General features: G+C 39.5%; 1 protein-coding gene across 2 annotated transcripts in view; it reads left to right on the top strand.

Moving 5' to 3' along the window:
- CFAP44 (cilia and flagella associated protein 44) overlaps positions 1-21,238 on the top strand; it is a 143,747-nt gene that overhangs the window by 117,533 nt on the left and 4,976 nt on the right. For both annotated transcript variants that reach the window (XM_027867421.1, XM_027867415.1), the window contains exons 27-33: positions 130-325; positions 3,435-3,545; positions 4,376-4,506; positions 5,985-6,101; positions 10,398-10,599; positions 12,985-13,145; positions 19,813-19,947. In XM_027867421.1, coding sequence (XP_027723222.1) covers positions 130-325; positions 3,435-3,545; positions 4,376-4,506; positions 5,985-6,101; positions 10,398-10,599; positions 12,985-13,145; positions 19,813-19,947 — 1,053 coding nt within the window. The remainder of the gene's footprint in view (positions 1-129; positions 326-3,434; positions 3,546-4,375; positions 4,507-5,984; positions 6,102-10,397; positions 10,600-12,984; positions 13,146-19,812; positions 19,948-21,238) is intronic.

Below are 21,238 nucleotides of genomic sequence, written 5' to 3'. Positions count from 1 at the left end.
AATAAAAAAATACAATTCCCTCTGAAATTTGTAACGCATATGTGTCCCAAGTAACAACCACTAGTATCTGACCCTGGCAGATTAAAATCTTTTATTTTGTGGTTTTTTGTTGTTCTTGTTGTTGTTTAGTGGAAAATAAATGAGAACCTTGGAGAGATGGAAGAAAGAAAGAATGAAATTAACAGGCTTCAGGAGCAAGAAAAGGCAATTTATACCAACTTTCAGGCAACTCTGGGAGAAAATAACAAATTTGCAAATTTCCTCATGAAAGTGTTGAAGAAGAATATTAAGCGTGTAAAGAAAAAGGAGGTGGAAGGAGAGGAGGGTTTGTATTAATCTTTTATATAGGCTTTTAAAGTCCAACATAGGAGGGCAGCCCCTTTAAAAAAGTCTCATTTCTATTGAAACTTTTGGTTTTTATATCATAATAATTTCTGAATCTATCCTTCCTCACTCCCCTATCCAGTGAGCCATTCCTTGTTACAAAGAATAAAAAAGAAAGAAAAGGACAAATAGTTCAGTAAAACTAACCAACACAATGACTTGGTCTACCCCATATATAACATTCCTTGTTTGTAGTCAGTCTCCCAACTAGGCAACGAAGGGAAGAGAGAGTGGTCCATTTTCTTCATTCTTCCTTGGTGACATTTCAATAACCCAGCATTTCAGGTCTGTTCTTTCTTTCTTTCCATTTACATCATACTTGTCACTGTATGTATTATTTTCCTGGTTCTGCTTATGTCATTGTATCCATTCTTCTTCCTTGCCTGTGCTTCTCTGATTTTTTAATGTTTGTTTCTCAGTATGTAGTAAGGTGGCGCAGTGGATAGAGTGCTAGGCTTGGAGTCAGGAAGACTCGAGTTCACATCTGGCCTCAGACACTGGCTAGGTGACCTCAGGACAAATCACTCAACCCTGTTTGCTTCAGTTTCCTCATCTGTAAAATGAACTGGAGAAGGAAATGGCAAACCAATATCTTTGCCAAGCAAACCCCAAATGGAGTCGTGAAGAGTGGAACTACTGAGCAGCCACAACACAATATCCCATTAATTTTTTGCACCATGACTTTTCTTTAGCCATTCTCCAGTTGTTGATCAACTACATTTCCATTTCTTTGTTGCTACAAAAAATATGCTGCTATGAATATTTTGGCATATGGGGGAACCTTTCTGTCTTTGATATCCTTAGGGTATATGCCTAGCAGTAGGATCTCTGGGTCAGTACATAAGGATACTTCAGTCATTCCTCCCCCACCCCACCTCTTTTAAAGCATTATTCCAAATTGCTTTCCAGTATGATTGGTCCAATTCATAGCTCATCAACGCTGAATTAGAATGAGTGGCTGTCTTCTTATATTTGAAAGCAACAAAACCATAAATTCAACAGAAGATAGCCCTCTTTTTTGATCACGCATATTTATGCCAATGAGCAGACTTAGACTTCATGTGTTAGATCTGGAGATAAAAGATCTGGGCTGGAACCCCAAATTGGTCACTTATCATGTGAGTGATCTTGGTTGTTTATTTTACTTGTTTGATCCTCATCTCTTCCCTTATGAAATAGAGATACTTTATAGAGTCATTGTGAAGATACAATGATAAGCGTACATAGAAAATGCAATATAAATATAATATTTAACAATATTGATAATCATATTGTAAGAGGGAAAGGGAATTGAAATATCTTCACAATAATCCTAAAAGGTAGGTGCTATTTTTATTCCCATTTTACAAATGAGAAGCTGAGGCTGAGAGGTTGTGATTTTTGCAGTACCACATGGCTGTAAGTGTCCGAGATGAGATTTGAACTCACATCCTCCTGATTTCCAATGTCACTACTCTATCTGTTACAAAAAGCTGCTTCCTGTTATGATACTGGAGCACTGTTAGACACTCCCTGACTTCTCCGGTCCAAATTGTTTGAATCCAATCAGTGACAGGTCATACACTTTTCCTTTGAAAGGAGGGACAGAATCAGACATTCTTATCGAATGATTCAGTTTCGTTTTATTCTGCATCTGATTCTTGTCATTGACTTGAGATTTTGATCTTAACCTGAGTTCTTCCCTCATCTTTTTTGTTGTTGCTGTTGTTGTTGTTTTTATTGTGGCTTGACACTGCCCCTCACCCTTACCTGCCTTAATTTTGATTCTTTGATTCTGATGGATCATTTGAGCCGTGTGACTAGAGTGCTGGATTTGGAGTCTGGAACCTCGGTTCAAACTGCTTCTGAAAACTGCTAGTTATATGATGCTGAACAAGTCCCTTAGCCCTTTTTTGAGACTCAAAGTCCTCATCTGTAAAATGGATATAATATCTCGCAGGGCTGTTTTGAGGATCAAATGAAATAATGGCTGTAAAAGGCTATCAATCTATTTTTTGACACACATTCACCCTTGTTAGATGGCTAACAAAATTGACTTATTTTTGTCATGACACAATGGTTTGAATTTGTCTGTGGCTCTTGGCTGCTCACTAGTGGCTATTTTCAGAGCAACTTCTTTGAATACTGTCAAAAATGCTTCGAGCTGAAGCCTTGAATGCTGCTGGCTCAAATAATTCAGATTTCATATGATGATAGACATAAGTCATTGATCTTGGCAGTGACATTTTAAACATGGTGTTTGTATAGAGTATTCTGGCATTTTTGCATAGAGTAAATTGGTGCTTGGAGAGACTGATATTATTCTTACAAATATAGTAGAGAACCAGCCAATGAATGCTCAGCCATGGCTTATTTCTTGTGAGAAATCTTCAATCTTACAACTGGTTTTTATAGGAGATACAAAGGACAGGCCAGAACTTTCAGTCAATCTGAATATACTTCCTGTCACACCTAGGGAAGTATCCAGGCCTTGTTCATAGCCTCTGGTGAATAATCCAGCTGTGTTCTAGGTGATTCAGTGGACAAAGCACTGACCCACAGTCAGGAAGAACCAAGTGCTTACCATACCTCAGGCACTTACTGGCTGTGTGACCTGGAGCAAATCACCTAACTTCTGTCTCAGTTTCTTCTTTTGTAAAATGGGAATTTTAATAATTGTGAGGATAAAATGAGATATTTGTGAAGCATTTTGCAAACTTTAAAGAACCACAAAAAGCTAGGTGTTGTTACTGTTATTATTATTAATAAAATATCAAGACTTTGCAGCTTGACACACTTTAAATGAGGTGGGCTGATTTGATTTGATTGATTGATGTAATCAACCCTAACCTTAAATAATAAGCAAGACCAATGAATGAGTTATTCATTTTACTCATTTAATTTAGAGGACAGAGTAGGGATAAATGAATGAAAATACTTTGTTGTGTTTTTTTTCTTATTTATTTTCTTAAGTTCAAGGAATAGATCAGCCTTTGAAAATCTCCTTTGTAGTTGTTTCCTAGGAGATTTGTTTCATACTTGCTTTTAACAAGGATATATTTCTATTTCAGAAGAGGATGAGAGTAGCAAAGAAGACAGTGATGATGAGTCCAGCTTTGAGAGTGATGAGGAGGAATCTGAATCAGAGGATGAAACTTTTGATGAAAGCATGGGTTTAGCAAGTAAGTTAGATAACCTTGCACCATCTTAATTACCTATAGTACACTGATTGACATCCCTGAATAAAACAATTGCAGTCTGAGCATATAATTCTACAGTGAGTTTGAAGGTAACAGCTATGAGGTATGCATCCCAGCTGATAATTGATGGGGAACTCTTCTTTAATGACCTCCCAACCAGGCAGGAAGCTCTGGAATGTCAGCTGAATCACTTCCAGAAAAGTCTCAAAGTCAATCTAAAGTTGTGAAGCAATTAAAAAAAAGTTCACAGTGACACTAATATATGATCAAAATTTATATTTTCTCACATTTTTGAGGACCCACTTGATTTCCTATATTGCTAATATTTTAGGCTACTTCAGTTTGTACTCATTTCTCAGAAATCCTTGCTAATTATACTCACTGTTTTTTGTGAAACCAGTCCTGAAGAACGTAGATCAAGTTTCTTATGTTCTTGGTAGATGAATGAATAGTCTTAATAGGAAAAAAATTCTTATTTAGTGTTCTAGGATGTTTCATATAGGATGTCCCAAAAGTTTAATAGTTATTAAAGCTATTAAAATGTAAAACTTCACTACAACTTTGTATAAATCTCTAATAAATAGTCCTTGGACAACAAGTGTTGTCTGCGTTTTCATGCAGGTGCTGAATGAGTCCTAACTAGCAGAGAGGTAACAGAGCTATTATTTGCCATTGGCTATGCTAGGACAGTGACTATAGCAGAATGGTCAGCAGGTCACCAAATGGAATTTCAAATTTCAGAAAAGGCTAGACTCCTAGTACTTCTGAATTCCATACCAAATAAGACAATATATGTACCTTTGTGTTCTCAGATTGTGACCCAGCCCTTTATGAAATGACTCTTCAGCTTCGAGAGAAAAGGCTGGATATTGAAGAGGCCTTAAGTAATGAGAAGAAACTGCTTGATAATCTCAGAAAGGAATATGATGCGATGAGCAAAAAAGTACAGTGGCCTCACAGCTTCTCTTATCCTCTTTTCTGGTTACACGGCAGCTCCTACCTTGCTGCCACGCAGGTGTGGGGAGCCTGGCCTCGAGGTCACATGTGGCCTGCTAGGTCCTCACTTGTTCTGTAAAGCTTGGACCCAGTCAAAAGGCTGCTCCCGAGGACCTAGAAGGCCACACGTGGCCTCGAGGCCACAGCTCCCCACCCTTGCTAGCCCTACAGATGTTGGGTTTTAGATATTACTTCCTGGTTCATAGAAAAAAAAACATTTTGAGGGCAATCAATCAGAGGTGGTGAGCTGGGTTGTCTTTTTTTTAATGAGTATACCAATTGTTTCCAAATGACCAATGAGGTTAGGTAACTTTGTACTCTTCTTCCTCTTCATCTCTGAATAGTTCCAAAACAACCCCACTTCAACTTCATTCATATTCAGAAGGTTTCTTTTTAGAAGAAAATGTATTTCCAGTTCCAAATGGAAAACTGCTTGAAAACTGCTTGTCTTTTGCAAAAGACAAAGAGTGTGCACTGTAATTGGCCTTTTCAGTTCCGAGTTTCTGTTTTTCCTTGATGGAATTATTTTTCCATCGGTCATTTCTCTCTAGGTTACAAAGTAATTGAATGTTATTGGCCCCAAATTGAACAAGGCAGCAGGTGTCCCACAGAGATTAGTGTTTTTTCATCTTAATGTTGCTCATATGGAGAGGGGGCAGGGAGAGAGGGAACAAGCATTTTTTAAGACTCTATAATGTGACAACAACCCTGGGAGGTAGGGGCTATTATTATCCCCATTTTATAGCAGAGAAAACAGAGGCAGATGAGGTTAAGTGTAGGGTGATGCAACTAATAAATGTCTAAGGCCACATTTGAACTCAGGTCTTCCTGACTCCTGGCCCAGTTCTCTATACACTGCACCACCTGACTGTCATATGAAGTCCAGAGGGCATGGTCTACCATTGCATTTTGTACTTACCTGGTTCCTGATTGATGCTTCTGAGCACCATGGGATGTCCACAGTGCCCGGGTACATATAGATGAGAATAAAGAAGTTGTATAAATCACGACTTAATTAGGAAAAAAAAAACTAAGGAATCTTTTTAGCCCATCAAATGATACCTTCCAAAGAGAAGAACAACCAGGAAAGCTGACACTGATCATGTTCTTATCTGTCATCTGTTTATGAAGCCCAGGCTGGATACTCTCAAAGGAAGCTAGTTGCCATAATGGACAGAGTTATTCTTGGAGTCAGGAAGACCTGAGTTCGAATTCTACCTCAGATACTTAATAGCTGTTTAATCATGGACAAGTCACTTTACCTCTCTTACCCTCAGTTTCCTTATCTGTAAATAAGGATAATAATAGCACCCAAGCCACACAGTTGTTGGGAGATCAAATGAGATAATACACGTAAAATGATGGTTTAAGCAGCATATAAATATTAGTTGTTATTAAGATTTCACCCATGGTGACTTTCCACAGGTAAAAGTGGTAGTAACCAATCTGGAAACAGCAGAGGAAGCCCTGGAGGCTTATCAGCGGGAGAAACAGCAGAGACTGAATGAGCTGCTCGTGGTGATACCTCTGAAGTTACACCAGGTAATGGGGTCATTCAGTTGCACGGCTTGGCTTCCTTCTCCTGTTGACGATAAACTCACGCTACTTCAGAAACAGATCCAGAGGCCACTAAAGGGAACAGATCCCCCATCAGCTTTCTGAGAATTCCGATTTTGTTAGGATCAAGTTCAGTTTGATTCAACAAGCGTTTATCAGATGCCTAATTTGTGCAGAGTAGCATGTCCTAGTGGGCAGAGGGTCAGCATTTGAGTCAGAAAGAGCTTGGGGTCAAATCCTATATCTGGCACATGCAGGAGGTATGACTGTGGGTGAGTCACTTAAAGTCACAGTGGTCCAAGTAATTCTCTTGAAATAGAAGTTTCAGAAGAATTTCCAATCTGCATGAGTTAACTTCAATTTGTATTAGAAGAAGTTTCCACTTTTGAAATCCTCACCCTTATGAAAGTCTCAACCCTCTAAGAAATGCATGTGATAACTGCACTGAACAGAGAGATGCAAAGATAAAAAATAATATGTTCTATTCCCTACAAGAGGTTCTAATAACATAAGGGAGATAGGACATGAGCCCAAGTGAGGACAATGTAAAGTAAAATGTAGTGGGGCAAAGTGGTAAGTGGTGGGGGTCAGAGCGTCCTCGAGAACTCATTGCTTTGTGGTGATCATCAAAACAATCTGGTGCTAGCTAAGAAACAGTGGTGGACCAGCTGAATAGATTAGGTACCCAATAAACAAGAGTACATGACTGTAGTAATCTAGTGTTTCCTAAGCCCTAACAGCCAAGCATTGGGGGCAAGAACTCACTATTTAACAAAAATTGCTGGGAAAACTAGAAAGCAGTTTGGCAGAAACTAGACATAAGGCAACATCTCACACCTTACACCAAGATAAGGTAAAAATGAGTACATGATTTAGACAGACAGGGTGATATCATAAGCAAATTAGGGGAACATGGAATACCTTATCTATCAGACCTAGGGACAAGGAAAGATTTTATGACAAAATAAAAGATGGAGAGTATTATGGGAAGTAAAATGGATAATTTTGGTTACATTAAATTTAAAAGGTTTTGCATAAACAAATCCAATGCAGCCAAGATTAGAAGGAAAGTAGAAAGCTGGGGGTGGGGAAGAAATTTACAGCAAGTTTTTCTGAAAAAGGCCTCATTTCTCAAATATATAGAGAACTAAGTCAAATCTATAAAAATGAGTCATTTCCCAGTCAAATTATATGAATAGGCAGTTTTCAGAAGAAGAAATCAAAGCTATCTATAGTCATATGAAAAAAATCTAAATCACTGTTGATTGGAGAAATGCAGACTGAAACAACTTTGAGGTACCGCTTCACATCAATCAGATTAGCTAATATGGCAGAAAAGGAAAATGACAAATGTTGGAGGTGAGGTGGAATAATTAGAACACTAATGCACTGATGTGTGGAGTTGTGAACTGATCCAACCATTCTAGAGAGCAATATGGAACTATGTCCAAAGGCCTATAAAACTATGCATACCCCTTGACCCAGCAATATCACTACCAGATCTATATCCCAAAGAAATCGAAGAAAAAGAAGGACCTATATGCACAAAAATATTTATAGCAGACTTTTTGTGATGGCAAAGAATTGGAAATTGAGGGGATGCCCATCAACTGGAGAGTGGCTAGACAAGTTGTGGTATGTGATTGTGATGGAATACTACTGTGCTATAAGAAATGGTGAACAGTATGCTTTCAGAAAAAACCGGGGAATACTTATATGAACAGATGCAAAGTGAAATGAGCAGAAGCAGAAGAACATTGTGCACTATAACAACAATATTGTATGATGATCAACTGTGAATGCCTTAGCAATACAATGATTCAAGACAATTCTGAGGGACTCAGGGTGAAAAATGCTATCCATCTCCAGAGAAAGAACTGATGGGGTCTAAATGCATATTATATTAAAAAAAATTTCTTTATTTTTCTTATTTATTTATTCCTCCATCAATTCCTCCATCCATCTATCCATTTGTTTGTTTATCTAAGTCTGTGTCTTCTATTGCAACATGGCTAATATGAAAATGTTTTGCATGATTACACATGTAAAATCAATATAAGATTGCTTGCCTTCTCAAAGAGGGGAGAGGAGAAGAAGAGAGGGAGAGATCTTGGAACTCAAAATTTTAAAAAGTTGTTTTTACATATGATTGGAAAAAAATATAAAATTAAAAAAAAGAACTCACTGCTTTGGAAGGCAGCTCATCCTGCTGTTGGCTAGTTCTGCCACTGGAGGGCATTAAGGGAAAGCTAGATGGTTGTCAGGGATGCACGCTTCAGTTAGTGATTATACTAGATAAATTCCAAGGACCTTCCCAGTGGTATGGTAGAAAGGGCGCTGGATTTAGAATTAGGGTTTCAAATACTATCTCTAATACTTATTTGAAGTACAACCTTTAATCTCTCTGTAGAGATTATTTGTGAAATGAAAATTAAAATAATATTTGCCCTACCAGCCTCATAGGTTGTTGCAAGAATCAAACGAGTTAAGAGATAGCAAACACTTTGTAAAGTGTTACATAATTATTAGTTATTATTAGATAGAGGGTGCAATAAATTTGATTTGAGACAGAGTGGTCTGCAGTCAACCTGTCTGCTCATTTCCTTCAGGCATCCATACACCTGAGTGAACAAAAAGGCAAAGGCTACAAGCAGTTTATACCTTTTCTAAACCATAAAATTATATCACAAGTCAGTGTTCCTATTATCCTATTATTAAGCATAGGATTGTTATTTAAATCTATCTTATTGAATATGATAAACACTGTCTTTCCTTTGCCATCTGTAACCAGTCATTTATTAAGCCGTAAAGAGCAGAAGGTGTGCACAGGTTATTTATGATGTCCTGTTAAAGGTGAACCATTCCAATTCTGATATGGAGCTGTGCCCTGAGAAGGCTATAAACTTCATGAACACAGGGTCATTTTACATATCATCTTCTGTAAAGCCATAAAACAAATACTCTCTTCTTCTTTCGCCTTCCCTGGCCCCCTTGTTTCTTTCTTTCCTTCCTTCCTTCTTTCTGTCCTTCCTTCATTCCTTCCTCTCTCCCTCCTTCCCTTCCTGCCTTCTTTTCTCCCTCTGTCACCTCCTTCCTTCTCGCCTCCCTCCCTCCCTTTTTATTCAATCTTTCTATCTTTCTCTCCCTCTCCCAACCCCCACCCCTGTCTTCAATCTTTCATTTATCTGACTATTATAGCAAGAATTAGCTTTAAATTACATAAAGCTAAAGAGCTGGACTATAAGACCATGACAAAGGAAATTTATCATAACTTAGTAACTTAGTTTATTTTGTCAAAATAGAGCTTTATTTTCAAAGAAAAAGGCTTAAAGTAACAAACAATACATTCTTGAATAGTTCTGGTTGCCTGGGATCCTGCTTTATGGGCCTGAAGGTGGAATAAACTCCTCTAAGGTTTCTATACCCAGAGGAATTGATCTGCTGGTCAGTCTGGGAAGTCAAGAGAAAGTGCAGAATCTCCCTTAGTTACATCGTTTATATTCAATACTCAGTGGCTCTGCCTGTGATCTCCTCAGTTCGGGTGTTCTCTCCAAGATGCAGACCCCAACCCACCCATGCCAGCCCCGTGTGCATATCCTCACATAAGTTCTCCACTGGGGCCTTTGACCATGACCACCCAATACTCTGTGGAACCAAATCCACATCTAGTTAGGTGCCTGCGTAGTATTTCCTTGATATACCAGGAGATACTTCTACCTTTAGTTTTTACCAGAACTGGGACAAAAGGCTAGTGACTACAACAGCCACATTAGGCATAGTCCCCATATGGGAGATGAAATTTTGTTGCCCTCGTTACAGAGTTGGGAGGAAGTTGGGGAAGACATAATACAGGCTATTATTGCTCTCAGCACCTGGCCTCACTCTTCCATATTTCCCTAGATATTCTCACCTGCAGCTGAGTATCTGCAGGAAGTTGTTCCTGGTCCTTCCTAATGCTAGTGCCTTTTCCCTGAGATTATCTCCAATTATCCTGTATGTATTTTGTTTGTATATATAATTGTTTGCATGTTATTTCCCTCATTAGACTGTGAGCTCTTTGAGAGCAGGGACCTGATTGGTTTTGTTTTATTTTGTTTTCATTTTTTAAATTTATTTGCAACCCCAGAGCTAAGCTCAGTCCCTGACACATAGTAGGGGCTTAAAAATGCTTGTTGATTGGCCAGTGGCATGTTAGAAGCAGTAGATATTAAAGAAAAGGACTGTCTTGTGTTCTTCCAAATCAGAGATTTTCATAATACCTTTGCCTGTGATTTCCGGCAGGTAGAGTGTGTGGAATTTGGAGAGATACCCCAAGACCTCTCCAATGTTTTGGTATTTTCTAATTCTTCCCTGCAACGTCTGCAAGAAAGAATCATACAGCTACAAGAAGAGAATATAGAACAGCAAGAACTCAACAAAGAATGTCGGGAACGGCGTAAAAAGCTTGTTTTGGAAAAGAGAGAGATGGCCAAAAAGATCAAAAGTTAGTAACTTAGCCCTTGCTTTAATCAAGAACCAATTGGTAATTTGGGGGATAAAAGTGAAGACCTAGAAGTGATTCTCACTGACTCTCTCCCATCCCTAATAAATGCAAGTGCTGTAGGTGGCATTGATGGTGATGACTTGTCGTTCAGTTGTGTTTGACTCTTCATTTGGGGTCTTCTTGGCAAAGATACTGGAGTGGTTTGCCATCCCTTCTCCAGATCATTTTATAGATGAGGAACTGAGGCAAACAGGGTTAAGTGACTTGCCCAGGGTCACACAGCTAGTTTCTGAGGTCAGATTTGAACTCAGGAAGATTAAGTCTTACTGGCTTCAGGCCCAGAGCTTTGTGCACTATAGCGCCACCTAGCCGCCCTTCTAACTCTCCTGCTCAGCATTTTCTCTTCTCTTGACCACTCATTCTTTGTCTCTTTTAATGATCCCTCTTTCTCCACTAACTTGTGTTCAAGGGCACAGCTTTTGCTAGCCTGGTTAAGTCATGGGGGGAAGGGTAGACTTAGCCTGGCACCATGTCAAGATGTCAGAACAAAGAAAGGGCCTGGAACTCGTCAAAGGCATGTTTCCTGATCCCAGGCAGAGCACTGTGCATCATGCACCGGCTGCAGAAGTATTTTGTATGAGTGTTATATATGTGTGACAGGGGCTTTCTTGGCACTCTGTTATATGAGGTATGGTGTCATTTGCAAGCATTGGAAGGGGTAGAAGGAAATTAAGTATTTTTAGGAGGAAACCATGTTTTCATGAATATCAGAACATGGAAGAGTATGATAGAAAGAGATCTAGAGGGGAGGGGAGCTTCTTAATGATAGAGCAGAGATGCCACAGGGCTCGGTAGAGGAAGAAAGCCGAGGAAGGTAGGGTCTGGGGAGAGATCTAGCAGGGCTGGAGAGAGATGAAAGCGTGGGATGAAGTAGCATCTTGGCAGATGATGACTCTGAATCACAGGGATTAGAAGAGCAGGAGGTAGGAATTTGCCAGCCATAGGACAAGGAAAGCACCAAATATGGAAAAGTTTATAGATTATATTGTTCCCAAGGTTCTAGTACCACACTCCATTCCCAAACTTCTATTGATTTATTTCTCTCAAATATTTTGTATTTATTTTGTAAATAGAGGCAGCATGGAAAGAGAGCTAGCCTTGAAGCCAGGAATGTTATGTTGTTGTTGTTTAGTCATTCAAGCATATTCGACTCTTCGTGATCCTATGGACCATAGCATGCCAGTGCAGTCCATAGGGTTTTCTTGGCAACGATACTGGAGTATTTTGCCATTTCCTTCCGCAGTGGATTAAGGCAAACAAAAGTTAAATGACTTGCCCAGGATCATACAGCTAGTAAGTATTTAGATTTGAACGCAGATCTTCCTGATTCCAGGCCTAGTGCTCAGTGAATAGAGCTTCAACCAAAATTTTGAAAGAAAGTAAAGGACCACGTTACCCATGATTCTCTAGACTGGGCCGGACTGGTTGGAGTTCACAGGACCAAAATCCTGTGAGATGTGTGCCTGAGTATAGAGTTAAAGTTTTGCAAACTATACACAAAATCCTAGGGCAACTAGGTGGCACAGTGGATAGAGTGCCAGGCCTGAAGTCAGAAAGATTCATCTTCTTGAGTTTAAATCTGGCTTCAGACACTTACTAGCTGTGTGAGCCTGGCAAGTCACTTAACCCTGTTTGCCTTAATTTCTTCATCTGTAAAATGAGCTGGAGAAGAACATGGCAAACCACTGCAGTATCTTTTTCAAAAAAACCCCAAAATGGGGTCATGAAGTTAGACACAACTGAAAAACAACTGAACTACAATGCACAATCCCAATGGAATACAGGGCAAAGAAGTGAGCCAAGTCAGGTAGGGTGCTGTGGAGAGAAGGAGGAGGTAAGCTTCAACCAAGATTTTGAGAGGGAGTAAAGGACAAATGCTAAAGAAGATCGTAGAAGGCATTTAACACAAGGCCAGGGGCACATGAAAAGGCATGGAGATAGGAATTATAATAGGAATAGTCAGAATTTATATAGCACTTTAAGGTGTATGGAATGCTTTACATTTTATCTCATTCAAACCTCACAACAACCCTCTGAGGTGCTATTGTTATCCTATTTTACAGATGAGGAAACTGTGGCTGGGACTAAAGCAATCTTCCCAGGGTCACACAGTTAATAAGTGTCTAAAGTAGAATTCAAATTCATCTGGCCTTTTATCTGTAGCCAAATTCATTATGATGTCTGAAGGCTAAGCTGGTCATGCAGAATATTTTTGCCAACTTCCAATAAAAGGTTCTCTCTTGATCTGGTTTCATTTATTCATGAGGAATGTGATGTGAAATGGGAAGATGAGAATGACTGGTTGCCATGACTGTCTCCTTTTAGAAATGAAGGAGATGGTTACTCAGCTGATGATTGACAAGTTTGGGAAAGAGATAGACCTGGAAGCCCTTCAGACACTCTCCATTAATAAAAAACTTGAAGAACTGAAAATCAAGAAAATGAGGAAAGAGCTGTCAAATGCGCAGGAGATAAGGAACTGGGAGGTAAGGTTCGCAGTACCACTACTCACTACCTACCTATCATCTTTAATTTAATAACTCCTGTTGACTTTTCCTTAATATTTACATTTTATCACAAGAAGGAAATTATGGGAACATCTGGGTCCTGGTGTTAACACTGTAAGAAGGCAGTGGGCCTGGACTCAGGAAGACCAGCTTCAGATACTGCCTAGCTGTGTGACCCTGGACAAGTTACTTAATCTCTGTTTGCCTCAGTTTCTTCATTTATAAAAGGGGGATAATGATAGCATCTACCCTCCCAGGATTGTTATAAGGATCAAATGAGATAATATTTGTAGAGTACTTAGCATAGTGCCTAGCATATGGTAGGTGTGATATAAATGCTAGCTATTATTATTATTAGTATTAGTATCTGTAGAGACAGCAAGGCAGCAGCTCTAGGCATGTACCAGTTCTTCTGCCAAAACTACTTGTCCACGGGAATAGGGCTTTCATTAAAAGTGCTTAAGATAGCCTTCATGTGCCTGGGTATAATAATTTCAGAGGATAATGAGACAAGAAGATCCACATCTCAGCAGAACAGCATGGCTGTGGGACTCAGTTACTCCTGGATGTCTTCCCTGATATGTGTCTGTGTATCTGCCACTTTGTGTCCCAGGTATGTTTCCTGGGAGGAGTCTTATGGGCTAGATTGTGCCATTGAACTGAAGACAGAGGCACAGAAAAGACCAAAAGGATTGGTGTTAATGAGTCTGTGTCACTGTTGAGTCGAGAACATCTTCATCCTTAATAGCCACTACTGTACCACTCTTCCTTTTAAGGATGTGTTAGTGTCAATGGTTTAGGTCTTTGACTGAAACTTGGGGATCCAGTCATTTATTCTACCACCATCTTCAAGATTCCTCATTTTTGTTTTTCTCTTCTTTTTAATAAAGAGAAAAGGCAATGAATCAAGGGCAAATTTAATTGGAATCTAGATACATCCCTAAAATTTCCCACTTTCTCCAACAATTCATCTTGTCTTTGAAAAATAGAAATAGTGCAGCATGAGAAATATGATAATGAGACTGCCAAGCTTTCAGAGAATCATAGAATCTTAGGGCATAGAAATTATAGAGTTCATCTAGTCTACCTTTATATATAATATAACAATCTCCCTTGTAGAATCTCTAACACATTAGTCAGACTTTGGTTCGAGATTTTCTAGTGATAGCAATTTTTTTTTTTGATAGCCCATTCTACTCTTGGGTAGCTTTGATTTTTCTCTGATATGGCTGAGCTAAAATATGCCCTTCTGTAACCAACTGATTCTGGTTCTGCCCTCTTCCACGTGAAAATTGGCTGAGGACTCCTATCACAGGAATAGAGGGACATAAGGGGAAGATCTAGAAAGGACCTTCTAGGCTATGTGGTCTGACTCCTTCACGATAACCTCAAACAGACACAAGGTGGGATGGCCAAGGTCTCACACAGGCAGGAACTAGTTGATGCAGGATTTGAATCTATGTCCTCTTGACCTCTGACTTGGGGAGCAGCACAATCCAGTGGAAAGTATATTGGACTTGGCATTAGAGGACATAGAGACTGGTTTTAAATCAGTATCTTTCTAATTTCAAGTCCAGTTCACTACCCTACCCAGCTGTCTCAGACAATAGCTGTATGACCCTGGGCAAGTCACTTAATCATTCAAATCTTGGAGTCTGGATTTGAGTGGGGGAAGGTTGTGGAGGGGAAGGAAGGAAGGAGGTGTTTTAAGTGGAAAACTTCTATAGAAATGAGACGAGCAGGCCAATGGCAACATCAGTGTGATAGGCAACAAGAAAAATTGCTGAGTCCCAGATTTACTCTTTCTGAAATTTTGTTATGGGGTTCTGAGCAGGTGTATTAGAAGAGGAAGAAAGTCAGTGTAAATGGTCAAGTCTGTTAGCCCAATCACATCTGAAAAGAATGTGCAATCTGTTTCAGAAAACAAGTCCAGTGGTCAGGGTGTTTTAGCTCAGCATTGCCAAGGAGGAGGGCACATGTTGCCCATTAAGTCATCTTCTTCTTTAGTCTAAACATACATTAAGGAACAAAGGAACATTGTTCCTTTGATCATTCTTCATATGACACGATTTCCATGCCTCTTATTGTCCTGGTCACCTTCCTTTGGGCACACTCTTGTTTGTCAATGTCTTTTAAGTTGTGTTGCCAGTATATTCCAGAAGTGGTATTTGTGGCTGTTAGTCGTTCTGAGTAAGAGAAAGGAAATGATTTGCACGTGATTATGACCTGGAAGAAGGAAGCCCTTTTTTAAAGGATGGCCCCAACCAATTTGTGGTAATCTCTTAAGTGCTAAAAATAAAACAAATGAACTCAAGAAATAAGAATAAATGAATGATGGGATCCCACTGGAAGATCTCACAAATCCAGATGGGAGACCCAAAACTCAGTAGGGATGAATCAATGCTCTGGTTGTTCAGATAGAAATAGATATGGCAAACACAAAGCCCTCTATTTCTGTCATTCAATAGATTTACACCTTCATTGTGTTTAGGAATGATCAAACCATGAGTGAATAAATAGTTGATCCCTTGTGAGCTTTCCTCCTAAGTGACCAGGGGCTTAAGAGTCACCTTTTAAAGCCTATTAAACCCTTTGGAATCCTTTGAGAAGTGGAGAGTCAGACTCACTCATGTGCCAGTGGGACATTTCAGACCCAGTAGACAGGTAGGATGGGACATTAGTATAAGTGCTTTGAGGTTTGCAAAGTGTTTTACACATATTATCCCATTTTATTCTGAAGTTTTATTTGTTTGCTTGTTTGTTTTGATGAGGCAATTGGGGTTAAGTGACTAGCCTAGGGTCACCCAGCTAGTAAGTACCATGTATCTGAGGCCGGATTTGAACTTAGGTCCTCCCAACTCCAGGGTCCGTGCTCTATTCACTACGCCACCTACCTGCCCCATACCATTTCAAACTCAATGTGTCCAGAAGAAAATGTGTTGTCTTCTGATCCCCAAAACTTCCCTTCTCTCCACCTTCCTTAAAGACAGTTGAGTGTACCACTATCATCCCAGTCACCCCAGATTCACATCTTAGTATCATTCTCAACTCTTCATTTGTACTCTCCCCATATATCCAGTCAGTTGTCAAATCATATCATTTCTATATTCAGCCACCACCTTTTACATACTTCTCCTTCCCTCCATTCATACAGTGAGCATCTCAGTTCAGGTCATTATCACCATTTATCTGGTTTATTACAATAGCCTTCTAACTAGTATCTCTGCCTCAAGTCTTTGCCCACTTCAATCTAACTTTCACTCAGCTGCCAAGGTGATCTTTCTAAAGCATAGATCTGACCATGTCACTCCCATGACAAGCTCCATTGGCTTCCCGTTACCTCCAGGATCTAATGTCAAGTCCTCTGTCTGGTATTTAAAGCCCTTTATAATCTTCCCCCTTCTTACCTTTCCAGACTTTTTCTCCTTTACTCCCCTCCACACACTCTCTGATCCAGTAACTGGCCTTCTGGAAGTATCTCAGAAATGACTCTCCATCCCTTGTCTATGTGCCTCTACAGTGGCTACTCCCCATGCCTGGAGGGTCCTGCCCCCCAACCTCACCTTTTTAGCTTTCTTGGCTTCCTTGAAGACTCAGATCAAATCCCACCTTCTGAAAGCAGTCTTTCCCAGTAATTTGCTAATGCTTCCCCCTTCAAGACTACCTTCTGGGGCAGCTAGGTGGCACAGTGGATAGAGTACCAGCCCTGGAGTCAGGAGGACCTGAGTTCAAATGTGACTTCACATGTTTACTAGCTGTGTAATCCTAGGCAAGTCACTTAACCCTGATTGCCTGAAAAAAGAGAGCGAGAGACTACCTTCATCTACTTTGTATATATCTTGCATGTATCTAGTTATATAATGACATATTGTTATTTATATATAATTTGCATTAGAATTTGTGAACTGGAAAACAGAGACCTGCCTTTTTGCCTTCCATTGTATCTCCTGTGCTTAGCACAGCCACCTATTCCAGAGCTTCTTAAATTGTGGGTAGCAGCCCCATATGGGGTTTCAAAAAATTTGGCAACAGTAAAAGGTTTCTGAACAAGTAACGACCAAAAATTAATTAGAAATCAAATGAGTAATGAATCTGAGGTGTTTCTGGCAGCACTTGCCTGTGTTGCATTGCATAACTTCACTGCAGCCTTGGTTCTGTACACAAAGCACGCGTACTTTGCACTGCACATGCGATCACACCACGCAATGCCAAGTAATGCTTAAATGCGAAAAGGGATCATGGGTGGAAAAAGTTTAAGAAGCCCTGACCTAGTCTATACTTAGCTCATAGTAAATGCTTGTTGATTGACCAATAGGCTGAAAGAGATACAAAGATTAAATAAGACAAGGACCTTTCCCTCATGAAATGTATTAGTAGTTTTAATACTAGTACTAATAGTAATACTATAGTTTTAATACTAGTACTAGTAGTAATAGTGACAGGGGCAAGGGAGAGATAGGATTTGGGAGATGATGGAAATTAAGATGGAAAATAGTGTTCTTGATTTTCTTTTAATAATGAGGGGCTTCATGGGTGTCCTCATGATGTCAAGAAAACATGAAGGGGGAACCCACCCCCACTCCCCTCAGCACAGTGGATCCACTTTGGCATACGTAAGGGAGGGCACTGAAAAGAGTGGCTCTGGATGGGCAGGCACATTTTGATTGCAGTTTGCATTGTGGAAGGGAATTATCAAATCAGTAAGTTAAAGAACCATTAGAATAATGAAAGGTTATATATGTGTGTGTGTGTATGTATATGTATATATGTATTACAGATATGTGTCTATATAATATATAAAGAATATATATGTGTATTTATATATATATATGTATGTATACACACACACACAAAAGAAGAACACTTTCAAATAAACCTAAGTGTTTTCTCTCTGATGCCTTTTATTCTTTATTTTTTGGGGGGGATTCCCTGCTATGTACTAGGTGCGTATATATACCTGACACAAGTATACATATTGCCTTCTAGAATCTTACATTATAAAGCAGCTAGGTGGCACAGTAGACAGAATGCTGAACTTGAAGTCAGGAAAACCTGAGTTCAAATTCAGCTTCAGATTAGCTGTGTGACCCTGGGCAAGTCATTTAATCTGTTTGCCTCAGTTCCCTCAACTGTAAAATGGGGCTAATAATAGCACCCCTCTTCCAGGATTGTTGTGAGGATCAGATGAGATAATAATTGTAAAGCTCTTAGCATAGTGTCTGGCACATGGTAAGTGCTATATTAAATGTTAGTGATGATGATGATGATGATGGCAGTATAATGTAAAACACATATATGATTATCTGTCATACATAGTATGAGGCAGCTGTGTGCAATGAATGGAGCATTGGAATTGGAGTCAAGAAGGCCTAAGTTCAAATCCTGCTTTAGATACTTACTAGCCACGGGACCCTAGTCAAGTCACTTAACTCCTCTGTGCCTCAGTTTCCTCATCTATACAATGAGGATGATAATACACCTACCTTCCGGGGTAGGAATAAAATGAGGTAATATTTGTAAAGTGTTTGGCAAACCTTAAAGCACTATTTAAATGTTAGCTATTGTTCTTAAATCTTATTATTATTATTACTATTAATTCTGTTATACCATAAATAGATTTGAGATAGGCCTGTAGAATCTTAGAACTGGAACTAGTCCAACCCCCTCATTTTATAGAAGGGAAAACTAAGACTAAAAAAAAAAATTAACTATTAAGCTTGAGTTCACACATGCAATTAGGAACAAAACCAGAATTGGACCCTAGCACCCCTGACATATAGCTGAGTATTGTTTTTACTCTGTCATAGAAAATCCAGGCTTTATATGATATGTTCCATAGTTAAAAAACATCATTTTCTTTTTCATATAAGTAAATGACGAATTCACTTAGGTCCCCACTCAGATAACATTGATAATTTTTATATTCTCATGCTCACATTTCTCGTAGATTTAAAATGGGAAGGAACCTTAGAGACAGTAGTTCACGATTCCCCACCCCCGATTTAGTTCAACTCCCTCCTTTTACAGGTGGAGTCTACTTCACTGAGCTCCAAAGGATTAAAGTGACTTGCTCAAGGTTACACAGGTTGTATGCAATAGGGGCAAGATCTGAACTCAGGTCCAAAGCCAATACTCTTTCCTTGTTACTTCTCTGAAGGCTACTTAAATATATGTATGTATGTGTATATATACACATGCATGTGTGCATTCTGACTCAGGTCTATTTCTGTTCTTGAGTATAATGACTGTTTCTAAAATCAAACCAGATGACATGAGTTTGTTGTTGTTGTTAAGTCATTTTCAGTTGTGTCTGACTCTTCATGACTCCACCTTCTTAGCAAAGATACTGGAGTGGTTTGCCATTTCTTTCTCTAGCTCAACAGGATTAATTGATTTGCCCAGGGTCACACAATTAGTAAGTGTCTGAGGCCAGATTTGAACCCAGGTCTTCCTGACTGCAGGCCTGGTGCTCTATCCACTGTACCACCTTGCTACCCCTGACATGAGAGTACTCCTTATTAATTTTCCTAGGTGCAATGGCCTCTTCCATTTGCCTTGTGGTTTTTGCAATTCACATCTAACTATGTCTCCTGCTCTCTCCAGCTCTTTTCTACTTACTTTCTTACCCATCTTCTTGATATTCCAGGAAAAGATTTCTCAGGTGCGATGGGACCTGATGATGAAGACAAAGGAACACACTAAGAAACTTCAACAAATGAATGAGTTATGTCTTGAAAAGCGGCGGCTTGAAAGTCGTTTAAATACATTGCAATGTCAGCAGGTACGCTTCTGCCCTGGTCTTGCTTGGCACTGTGTTGTTGGCATCTGTGAGTAGAATCAAATGGGGCTGATGAGTCTACTGGTGACTGTTGAATGCAGGTACACTCTACCTTCTCCTTGATACTCTCTCCTCCTTGACTTTCCAATCATATTACTGCTTTCCATGGGTGTCTTCCAATGCTCTGTCCTGGGCACTCTTCTTTCTCTATACCTTCTCTCTTGGTGAACTCAATATCTCCATGGATTCAAGGATCACCTCTAGGCATATGATTTTGAGATCTATAGATCTAGCCATAATCTCTCACTTAAACTCCAGTCCAAAATTACCAACTGCCTGTTAGACATCTCCAACTGGATGTCTCATAAACAGCTCTGACTTAGTAAGTCCAAAATGGAATTCCTTATCATTCTCCCCAAAACCAGCTTTCTTCCTAACTTTGCTATTTCTGTCCATGGTACCACCATCCTTCCTGTCATTGAGGTGCCCAGGTCTATATTATACATGTAGTTTATCTCTGGTAGGAGGGACTGGGACTATTGGGATTTTTTTCCTTTTATTCCTTAGCATTTAGCACAATACCTTACATGACACAAAGTAAGCAATTAATAAATGCTTGTTGGATGACTGCATGTCTGCTGTAAATTATATAAGTTGGCAACTTGAGTATCATTAGTTGCGTATCATAACTGTGAATTGCTGAAAATTGAAGACCACCTGTTTAAGACAAGGTCCCTGTCTTCATGGAGTTTACAGTCTATTTGGAGGTGGGGAACAATTCATAAACATATTAAGAGTCAAATAGCAATAGAACAGCTCTTGAGAGCAAAGAGTGTGCTCGCCTTTCTTTGTATCCCCAAGGCTTAGCACAATGCCTAACACAAAATAAGTGCTTCATAAATGCTTGTTCCGTCTAGCAATGTAAAGAGACTGATTAGCTGCAAGTTAACTGCTATAGACGTTTGGAGACAGTAGAGATCATCATGGCTGTCTTGAATGATCTGAGAAGCCTTTACAGAGGAGGAATAATTCAAGTTGGGACTTAAAGGATGAGAATTTGGATTGGGGAGGAGGGAAGGAGCAGGTGCTTTGGGGGGAGTGGTAATGAGTAAGGTAAAGGTGAACTGCAGGTGAAAAAAAAGCCTTCTGTAATACCAGTTGTGTTCAAGTGACAAGTATGGAGACAGCTTGCGGGGAGGCTTACAGTTTAGACTTTTATCCTATAGGCAACTGGGAGCTAATGAAGATTTTTCAGCAAGGCGGGTCATGCCCTCCAAGCAGTATTTTAAAAGGA

Source organism: Vombatus ursinus, unplaced genomic scaffold, assembly GCF_900497805.2.
Source record: "Vombatus ursinus unplaced genomic scaffold, bare-nosed wombat genome assembly UNPS02001419.1, whole genome shotgun sequence".
Lineage (NCBI taxonomy): Eukaryota > Metazoa > Chordata > Mammalia > Diprotodontia > Vombatidae > Vombatus > Vombatus ursinus.
The sequence above is the reverse complement of the archived record's forward strand: the minus strand, read 5'-3'. Positions and strand labels throughout refer to the sequence as shown.